This window comes from Lygodium microphyllum, chromosome 15 (genome assembly GCF_053477565.2).
Source record: "Lygodium microphyllum isolate KBCC chromosome 15, Lygodium_microphyllum_v1.1.10, whole genome shotgun sequence".
Taxonomy (NCBI): Eukaryota; Viridiplantae; Streptophyta; class Polypodiopsida; order Schizaeales; family Lygodiaceae; genus Lygodium; species Lygodium microphyllum.
Genome location: NC_141149.1, coordinates 140,649,337 through 140,659,924, shown reverse-complemented (window position 1 = coordinate 140,659,924; position 10,588 = coordinate 140,649,337). Strand labels below are relative to the sequence as shown.

The 10,588-nt window shown below is 46.5% G+C and overlaps 1 protein-coding gene across 8 annotated transcripts; it reads right to left on the bottom strand.

The window, feature by feature from the left end:
• Positions 1 to 1,609: 1,609 nt before the first annotated feature.
• Positions 1,610 to 9,909, bottom strand: LOC148025143 (zinc finger CCCH domain-containing protein 18-like). Of its 8 annotated transcripts, none has more exons than XM_087694882.1 (11): positions 9,436 to 9,909; positions 8,748 to 8,821; positions 6,233 to 7,353; positions 5,954 to 6,145; positions 5,634 to 5,813; positions 5,422 to 5,501; positions 4,887 to 5,111; positions 4,653 to 4,767; positions 3,027 to 3,229; positions 2,854 to 2,918; positions 1,610 to 2,473 (listed from the first exon to the last, which is right to left on the bottom strand). In XM_087694882.1, the coding sequence occupies exons 3-11, from the start codon at positions 7,252 to 7,254 to the stop codon at positions 2,318 to 2,320; spliced, it is 2,238 nt and encodes a 745-aa protein (XP_087551008.1). In that variant the 5' UTR covers positions 7,255 to 7,353; positions 8,748 to 8,821; positions 9,436 to 9,909; the 3' UTR covers positions 1,610 to 2,317. The 8 variants fall into 8 exon arrangements, with proteins under 8 accessions (XP_087551008.1, XP_087551009.1, XP_087551002.1 ...); XM_087694883.1 differs by having other exon boundaries at positions 6,233 to 7,350; XM_087694876.1 differs by lacking the exon at positions 8,748 to 8,821.
• Between the last annotated feature and the right edge of the window lie 679 nt (positions 9,910 to 10,588).

Sequence of the window (10,588 nt, the reverse complement as noted above, 5' to 3'; positions counted from 1 at the left end):
CATTGTGGATGAGGGAAGTTATCAAGAATATGCACAAGGATTGACCCTCTTCATTTGTGATTTATGAAGAAGGTTAACCCAATTTAGCTCTAGATTTGACCAAGGTTAAAAAGAGATAATATCTTTAAAAAGGATGAGTATTTCTAAATTCAAAAGGCTACCATTATGGAAACAACAATCCCTTTACACTATGACCTATGCTTCAAAAAGAAGGTTGAAGACAACTTGGTTTGCTATACCATGTCACATCCTCGTCTTTTTTGGCTAGAGGATTCTTCATGAGTATTACACATGCTACCTAGTAAGCAAAGCCTAGCTGATTTGAAACTTTTGTCTCCAAAGTTTCTATTTCGTTGAAGGAAGGAGGAATACCTTAATTACTTACTTTGGGGATAGGCTAAATTGGTTCTTGAGAGAGCTAGAGTCTTGTCATTGCCTTTGGTGGGAAAACAAGTATTGTTAGGGGACATAATAGAGACAAGTTGAAGGAAGAGACAACTAAAGTGTGGAATATTTGCTTTAAAAATATTGGTGGAGCTATCTTCTTTGAGGGACACTAACATAACTCCTAGGTCAATGACCTTCCAACCTGCCAATAATTGGCTGCTTTGCCCTGTATGAGCAAAGAAGATACTTTGGGTACCGATTGGTTGGAATTCAACACTTCAACATCTCCCACACATGATGCTTTTGTTGGCCATAGCGCTCCCTAAAAACATCTATCCCAATCCATAAAATTTAAGGCAGATTACCGCTTTTCATGTTCAGAGTGTGTATGGAATGCTGTTTTTAATAGCTTAAATCCGTTGGTAAATTTAAGGGCACAAGTGACAACACACTTGCGGCCCCACATTTTAGAAATGGCAGCCCCACAAATGCACTGAAATGTGGTGTTTTTCTTGGAGCAAGTTGGCCTGGGTTGACGTTACGTTACATTCACACAAAGAATGTGGAATGTAACAGGAGGTTGGAACTTGGTAGGTATCTTGGATTGGATGGATGGATGCGGCTTAGTAAGGCCGTCCGCATCTTCCACTTCCAATATGACGCCCCGAATTTCAAAGAAGCTACGCTTTGGATTTCGGCTGAAAAGGACGCAGAAATAAGAGATGCTGACGTTGATTTTTGGAGTCTCGGTGCTACGAAGAATCGGCAGGGCGGTTTAAATACTAACAAAAGGAGCGTGTGAAAAGGTGAGAGAGAGAGAGAGAGAGAGCAAGCCAGGCAGGCTGGCTTATAATGTCAAAACTACTTACTACATACATTGATGGATGTTGATTGTGATTGTAGGAAGGAAGGGGCGTGGCATTACATGGAATTGGAAATGAAGTGCGGCACAGCGGGGTAGACCACGCCACGCGAGTGAGGAATCATGGTTCCTTCCAGTGGAATGTGACCGACCACTCTCTGTAGGCGTTTGGATGAGATGGAATATGGTGACATCGCTTACCTCCCAGAGCCTGTTTGCTGCCTTGCTCAAGAAACTATCACACGAATGAACGCTGCGTTTTGATGTGACCAAATGCCTGACGCTTCGTATTTCCACAGAGTCGTTCGATTGATTGATGTCCAAGAGAATTCATACCAAAAGAGACACAGATACAAGCCCTTAAATAGGCAATTGCAATGGTAGGGATATTCATTTCTGGATGTAAAATATCAGACTGTTTTTGGGGTAAACATAGTGGAAAGGTACCTATAAAGATCCTTTGGGGAGATGACACAGCATTGCGATATGAAATAATAATCTTAATCTTAATAGCGAATTAGAGAGAGCTAGCTAGTCCACTCCCGAAAGGGCTTTTGTTGACTTGTGGACCATCCTTGACCTTCCCAAGGGCCCACAATGAATCTCTATGATTTCACAGTAAAAGACTGACTGATAATCCTGGTAATGATGATGATGAGAAGGATTATGGTATGATGTATGAACATTGATATGGATGGCAAGTTTGTGCACCTTCTTTTGAAAGTGAAGGCTAGCCTCCATGTTTCATATATCTCCCTGACTTCAGTTGATTGTGTGACCTGGCTATATACAGTTCCTGCTCTTCTTCTGAGAGGGCATTACTACTTATCTCTGGTCTCTCCTTCCCAACAATTACAAATTACCTGTGACTATAAGATGGGGATTTTTCCCTTACAAAGGGAGGGGGTGGGTGCTGTATGTAGGAGCTTCACTCATTTTTAAGTGGAATAAACCAGCCTGCAGCCACCAATTTACAGCTTCCAACTTCTGCTGGTCATTTTGAGAAGGCAAAATGTGTTTCTGTCTTTCATTAATGGTATTTATGAGGAACCTACGAAATGGTATGACCTACCAGCTGGTTATTTGGCCTGCAGCTGCTGCACCTCTGGGATTCGTTAGGGAGGGTTCTATGAGAGGAAATCCTCGGTTTTCAAGCAGTTTTACTATCTGGCTTCCAATGTGGCGGCGGCACACAGGACATTCATCCTTGGAGACCCTGATCACCTGCTCAAAACCAGCAACAAACTTCAGCAAGAAATATCTGGCAAACTGTCACCTGGAAGGCTGTCTAGCATACATGAATAATAGGATAGTAGAAATGCCTACTTCGACAACAGATATCAAAAAGACTTTGAATTTCATTGCGAAGTCCAAAACCAGATGGAGAACAGAACAGTGGTTATGTTGTAAATGTGAATAGTTTAGGTTAGGCTGAGGAGAGCCACACGAGGACAGAGCAACTCCTAGTCAATATCAGCACTTAGCAAACCTGGTCTTGAACTACAGTTTTGTCCACCAAATGCTTCTAGTTTAACGATAAGAATCAAATACTGAACTTGCCCTTCCAAAACAGCGAGAGACTAATAATGAAGAAGTCGCATCACCTTGAGTATACATTGAATGCAGAAAATGTGGTTGCAATCCAGTGGCACAGGATCCACAAAGAAACCTGAAAGCCAATAGCAGAATGGTTAGCTTACATGATTAAGGAAGAGCAAGCATGATCTACATGCCGGAATGAACATCATGATTTCTTTCATCGATATATAAACTTTACCCCTGCATATTGGGCAGGTCAACTCTCTGTCCTCGAAACTAGGAAGATGAGGGGGACTGTCTGGTGTCAGGAAGGACTGCCTCATGATGCCAGTAGGTGCTGTAAGAGCAGTTTCCGAACTCTCAGAGAAGGCAGTCTCGATTTGGGATTCTGCATGTGGGCTTGCAAATGGGCTGTCTGGAAGGTTATGCTCGTTGTTCGTGCTGCAAGTAGGCACACGAGCATGTCTAAACATACACACACACACTCTCTCTCTCTCTCTCTCTCTCAATCAAGTGGCCACCCCAGTGGTAACCCACTTATTTTATTATTCGCTTATTTTTGTTGATCTACTGATTTACCCCTCTCACACACACTCTCTCTCTCTCTCTCTCTCTCTCTCTCTCTCTCTCAAATCAAGTGGTTACCCCAGTGGTAAGCCACTTATATTTCATTGTTCACTTATTTCACTGATCCGTTCGCTTTTCACTCTCATTCATAATCGAGTGGCTAGTCTACTAGTAAGCCACTTATTTTATTAATCCACTGACCCAGGTTTGAACCTCCATTTTTTTTACACATACAAAATCTCCGTGAGGAATATGGTAGTTGAACTGACGACCTTCTGGTCACCCCATGTCTGACTTAACCAATTGAGCTACATCCGTTTGATCACTCGCTCTCACTATGTGTTGAAGAGAAGCTTGTCATAGAACTTGTCACCGTGTTGTTCTGGTGGCGGTTAAAGATTACAAGGCAAGTGTTGATTGTAAGTTCATCCTCCCAGGCATGCAGAGCCAAACCACATTTATCATGATCCCAGGCAGGGCTCGCAGAGAACACGTTAGAACCTTCTTAAGGATGTTCAAGATTGTGGCTCCATGGCATTCATAAAATGTGAATCCTCCATTTCCACCCCAAGCAATAGAGGTTGAGAATGAGAGGAAATCGAATGAAGAGGAAGCGTGGAGAAGGATTGATCTGAGCAGCTCAATGACTCCTTGTTGCTCGTTATCCAAGCTTGCAGAGCTCCTGAGGTACCACTATGCATGTGAAAGCATGTCAGCTCTGACCACAACAAGTTTTAGACAAATTCCCACAATTATTCCCACACTAACCACTACAAGAAAAACATGGACCCTTTCCCCAGATGGGAAGATTATTCAATTATTTCATTGATCCACTAACCCTCGTTCTCACTCTCTCTCTCTCTCTCTCTCTCTCTCTCTCTCTCTCTTGGCTACTCTAGTAGTAAGCCACTTATTACTTCATTAATCCCGTGACCCAGGTTCAAACCCTCCCTTTTTCTACACATACAAAATGACCATGCGGAATGTAAATCACCACACATTGACTAAACCGATTGAGCTTTGGTCAGTCGCATCCACTGTGTATGTGAGTGTGTGTGTCTGCATGTGACAGAATATATCCTCTCACCACAACAAGTTATAGACAAATTCCCACTACCCACACAGACCACTACGGGAAAAACATGGGTGAGGAGCTCCTTCCCTAGATGGGAAAATGTCAAAAACTTTTTGTGAATTAATTGCATGAATTGGAAAGCTGGGCACATAGACGGTTCTTCTGACCTACATTCTCACTTAAACAGCTCAAATTTCAAAACAATGCAAACAGATGCCGTACCCAGATTCTTCCTTCACCGCAACGGCCATTTCCTTTGGTTTCTCGTCCTCAGCTGGATCATCTAACACGTCTAGGAGGTAGCCAAATGCATTAGAAGCTTGGAGAGGCGTCAAATCTGCAAGAACAGAAGAGGAAAAACTGCCGAAATGAGAGACATAGTTAAAATCAAAGCGAGAGTAGAGAATTCCAGACAAAAACCAATGAGTTCTACTTCAAAGATTGAAATCCGAGGACCTTCAGGGGTTCTGCTGTCGTCTCCTGGCTCTCCTGTGCAGGTGGAGGATGATGAAATGCCGCCACTGGAAGGAAAGCCGTAGGGCGAGGGCTCAAGCTTTGTTTCGACGTAGAGGCGCGGTGAGTCTGCAAACTGCATCTCCGCAAATCTTCTCCTCTCAAGCTCCAAGGCCTGCTCGTTTATCTGCCTCCGCAGAAGATCGTGGTCGTCGAAGAATTGGATCCCTTCAGACATTAACCAGAGAAGCCACCACAGTCTCAAATTTAACTATGATGCAGTTGGGCATACTAATGCAACATACCTCATGTTAATTGATACACTACTACTGCCAATTGACTGCTCTGTTACCCTCAATCACTCAACTTAAGTACTGAAAGACAATGGTTTCTGATAAAGCCACCATTTTCCCACATATACTAATAGTCTCCTTCTCTGTCTAAGTGTGTGCAGACCGTTACCCTCATGCTATATAGCAACAGAAAAGCAGGATATAAAAGGTAGACCTGAGGCACATGTAAACGTGCCGGCTCACACCTGGGGGAAAGGGGTACTCTCTTCCATCAAAGCTCCTGCTGGGGATTATAAACCTAGAGTGTTCTCTCTCTAGCATTTTCCTGCAAAAGAAGATCAGATGAAACCACTTATCCCAGTCAAGTACACAGCTATCAGGACGGGGAAAATTCATCATTGCGTACATATGTATGAAGTTACGTATACAAGAAGCACGGAATGTAAGATAAACGTACTTTTCGCTGTGTTTTCCTTTCTCCTTGTATGGCTTAACCAGGACTCGCGCCCCGCAAATATAATGAGGATTTCCTTTGGCCAGGATGGCTCTGACGGTGTCCGGATATACGAAAGTTACGAAGCCGAACATCCGCTTCTGCTGGAAGGGGATCCTCACATCATGGACAGGCCCATATGCCCTGCATACAGGGACAACAATTGCACACGCGTGATCAATGATCAGTCACAGCAGGTGAATCAGGCAGTACTTAATCAATTGGCCGTCTTGGCATTGATTGCCTCGCCTCGATTCACTTGTTCTTCTCCCTCTGTCACTCACCCGAAATGCTTGGAGACATCTTCCTCCAAGAAGGTACTCTCTGCTGGAAAGGTAAGGTAAATCTGACGAGATCCAGGGTTCACTCCACTGTAATCATCCTTCTCTCCCCTATATGCAGTAAACCTGAGAGCATCCTCCGCTAACACAACAGCATGTTGCCCGTGGGGCCTGTGCAATCCAGGATCGCCGATCCTTAGAAGTAATGAAAGACACTTTAATGCTAATGATTACACATCTTGCTTCAGATAGATAGAGAAGGGATTGTAGATGGACGCATACCTGTCAATAAGGGTAACAGTGTTCTTCAATCTAGCAAGAAGCTTAGTCAGACTGTACCCAGCCTTTCCGTGGCGTTGGCTCTCGGTCAGATACCCTTCGGCTTGCAGGGTTCGGCCGAATCTCTCGTAGTAGAGCTGAGGCAATGAGGCTATGGAGACTGGAGCTCGCCTCCCTCTGAGGAGCTCCTGCAGCTCAATCTCCAGCCGCTCAAGGGATCCTGGTGGCATAAGACCGTCATCGCTGCGGGAATCGCGCAGGCCGCTGCCACTGCTGTTGGAGAAGGAGGGAGAGGCAGGGTCAGATCTGACACCATGGGTGTGCAGGAACCTGCAGTTGGAGCCGTGCTTGCAGTAGCCACGTGCATAGTAGAGGCAGGGCTTGCGGCCCGCCGGGGAGAGGCAGGCAGCACTGCCGGAGCTGCTATCCGGCGAGAGGGGGATGTCGGAGAGGGAGGAAGGGCGGCTGCGGACGGTGGATACGCTGGGGCGGGAGAAGAATGAGGCAGCGGCAGCGGCGGATGCCGCGGCGGCGGCGGCCGGATCCGAGTCGAATTGGGGAGAAAACTGGGATAGATGGTAAGGATGAAGATGATTCTGATGTTGATGTTGGTGATGATCATGATGTGGTTGTTGTTGATGATGATGATGATGATGATGGTGATGGTGCTGCTGGTGCTGATGCAGATGAGAAGAAGTATCCTCTGGAGGTGAGAAAGGATAGGGATCTGGAGGAAGCAACAGGGGAGATGGGGATGAGAAGAGGCCAGGAGCCCCTGCAGCCGGCGGACCCACCACTCCGCCAACAGCGGCCACAGCAGCTGCCCCCGCCCCTGCCAGCCCCAGCTGCTGCTTTGCCTTGGCTATCATGGCTTGCAGCTGTGTATCCGGCCCAAATGCAAGCTTCAGCATCTCCTGCTCCCCTAGGTCCTGCAGCAGAAAGAACCCCATCACCTTGGATGCCACCTCTGGCTCCATGGCCTGCACCCTTGCGTACACCATCCTTGTCACTTCATATGTATCCATTCCTGACAATGGATGTCTCTTGCCTTCCTCCGGCTCCACCTTGCCCCTTCTTCTTGATCAGCTGCGGATCTCTTGGCACTCCTGCTGCTCCTGCTCCTGCTGCACCACCACCATCGCTCATCATTATAAAATTTCATTGTCAGCATCTTCATTCTCATCTTCTTTAGGGGGACTATTAAGAGAAAACTTTGACACTTCAACCCTCGCTCTCTGCATCAGATATTAAATTCCTATTGACAAGCATCTTTCGTTCAGAAAATACAAACATGAGAAAGAGCATGCAGAATTTAATATAGGCTAACAAGTGAGGAAAACGATGCTGCTCTCTCTCTCTCTCTCTCTCTCTCTCTCTCTCTCTGTGTGTGTCTGCGCTGGCCACGCATGGCATAGAATTGACAGGGCGGACAGGCAACCGCTCTCCTGCTGCATCGGCACCGGCAGAAAATACTCCGAATCAAACACCTGCAATTAAGAAACCCTCTCTCTCGCTCAAGTCTCAAGTTTCAACCCACCTCTCCCTCACTCGCAGCTAGCCCCTGACTCGATTGCATCGTGGCCTTTAACATCTCCGTCACCGTCATTGTTATCGTAATCATCGTCATTCTGACTCTGTCAAGACAACGGAGAAGAATAGCAAGAGGGACTGCCAGACTTGGCAGGTATTCACATTACACATCGGGTACTGCACTCGAGCTGATCACTGACTACACACTCATCTGAAATTGTTCAGAGGGGCTGGAGTTCAGAAGCACCAAGGCAATTGAGATTCAATCGATCGTACCCGGCCATAGGAAAGGGGAGGGGAGGGGTTGCTGCAAAGCTTTAGTGATTGATGGATAGAAAATGAGAGACAGCCAGGATGGATGGATGGATGGATGGATGGATGGATGATTGTGTCAATCATCAATCATCAGGACGCATGACTAAAAACGGAGCGGAGGAGGCGGCACCGACGACGCTATGGTTCGGCGCGCCACCAGCCGGCAAAGCATAGACAAAGCTTGCCCAATTATGAACACCTAAAAAATCAAGTATAATAATAAGGCAGGAGAGAGAGAGAGAGAGAGAGAGAGAGAGAGAGAGGTCTCCTGGCATTTGCTATCATGGCTGACACCTTAGCACGTTCCATAAAGTATGGTGGGAATCCATCCGCCACTTCCGAGAGAGAGAGAGAGAGAGAGAGAGAGAGAGAGAGAGAGAGCTAGCGTCCCCTCCCTTCACATCAGTTGGGAAAGCCAGTATCAATTGGGAAACCCAGTATCAGCACACAGAACACTGCACATTGCACTGTACCAAGTCTGTGTGTGTGTGTGTGTGTTTGAGAGAGAGCTTCTCTAACTACCTCTCTCCCTCTCTCTCTTATCTCTAGGCGCTGCTTTATCCCGCCTGGCACCGGTAATTGCTTTGCGGACCATAATCAGAGCGCTTTTCGGCATCAGCTGGGTTCTCGATTTCCTCAGTTCAAGCTAAGAAGTTAGAACAATGATCGTTACCTTTGCAGCTGCAGTGCAGCTACCACTATAGGACTTGACGTCTGTTGGGTCTCCATCGTCACCTGTACTTAAACCTACTTGGCAAGCAGACAGCACACAACTTCGATATTAGTGTCACCTCAGCGAAGAAAAACCTCCTCTCTCTCTCTCTCTCTCTCTCTCTCTCTCTGTTGAAACGAGAACCTAGTGCGCAGCTGCTAACTCCGGACATCGGTAGATCCAACTTTCCTCTTCTTCTACTTAAGTAGATTCTCCGCAGAGTACTCTGGCCTGCCTCAATCACTCAACAGGGCCGTTGCTCCCAGATTCCAATATGTCTTCCTGGCTTACTCCATCATTCTTCCCACCTAGAAGCTTCAAACCTCGCAGATCTCCCCTAGCTTTGTTGTGATTCAACTTTGAAGCAACGAGCCTGGTTGCATCCGGAAAGAGCGAAAAGATGCTTACCATTATAGCTCACCTCAAGAAAGGCACCCTGTGCCCGACAATCTCTACGTAGCAGTACGCCGTCGCAACCTAAAGCTACGTACTGGTACTCAAGAGATGCGACTCTTGGGAGAGATCAAATGGTGAAGCCTAGAAGTACAATTAGGTTAAGCGGTACTGCTACACTACGATCTAGATCGAGTACAGATGGGTCAAAGACGAGAGACAGGGAAGCAGATCAGGGATAGAGGGAGATCATCACCAGTTCAATGACACGCGAGCTGGTCGGTAAACAGGAACATCGAGCAGCTACCAAGCATTTCCCGCAGCCACATGATGATGATGATGAGCGGAGAGCTGGTAATAATGGAGCAGGCAATGCGAGAGGAAGAAGGGAGATCTTCGCCGTCCAATGGCATGCCAGGAACCGATCCAGATTTACGGAAGAAAAAGGGGACAAGCAGAGCATTTTACTACTAGAGAGAGAGGAGGGAGGGAGGTGCGAGGCTGGCAGATATTAGGTCTTCTGACACACAGAGCGGAATGAATTCTTGTTGGAATCGAGCTGAAAGAATGCAGCAGAGGGAAAGGAGCAGTTAATTGTGCGCCATGGCGAGAGCCAGTAGCTCCAGCCTCCAGCTCGAGGCGAAGCCCAAGCATGGAGAACGAGAGAGAGAGAGAGAGAGAGAGAGAGAGAGACTTTGCGCAAGCTTGCAGTATCCGCGCCAAATTAGCTGTGTCGCCAAATTAACCCCCCGCTGTCAAAAATAAAAGCCAAAAGCCTCCTCCCCCCCTAATCTAGCATTTCTGTCCCACCCTTTTAATTAAAATCGGGAAAACAACCTTAAAGAGTTTTTTTTAACGTGCATGGTCCCATCTTCATATCACGCCTTTGGTCCATGCAAACGTTAAAGTCCGCACGTCCTCCTATTGGTCGCATATCCGAAAGCCTCATCTTTAACCATGCCTCTGCCAATCGGACCCGTCCACGTGGTAACGCAGGCCCAGTGACTGCCTGGCACTGGATTCCACATGGGGCCTCTGTCCTCCCGCAACCACAAGACAGAAAACATTGTAAAAACCATTTCAAACTTCAAAGGTTCAATTTTATTAAAGTTTTTGGTTTTTGTCCGCCTCCGCTTGATACAGAAGCTCACTCCATGTATGGTATAGCACTTGTTTTCCTCTGTCTTTTCAAATGTTTTAACCTAAACTAGTGTTCCTTGTGCGTGGAACACTATTCCCGGAAGCAAGTCCAAGGGAAGGCAACTTTGCTTCCCTGTCACATGACAACATCATTTTTCTCTTTCTATTGTTTCCTTCTCTCTCCTCTCTTTCTTGTTTTTTCTTCTTCTCTCTTTATTTCTCCCTCCCTTCCTCTCTCCCTTGCTCTCTCTCTCTCTAGTTTTCTCATT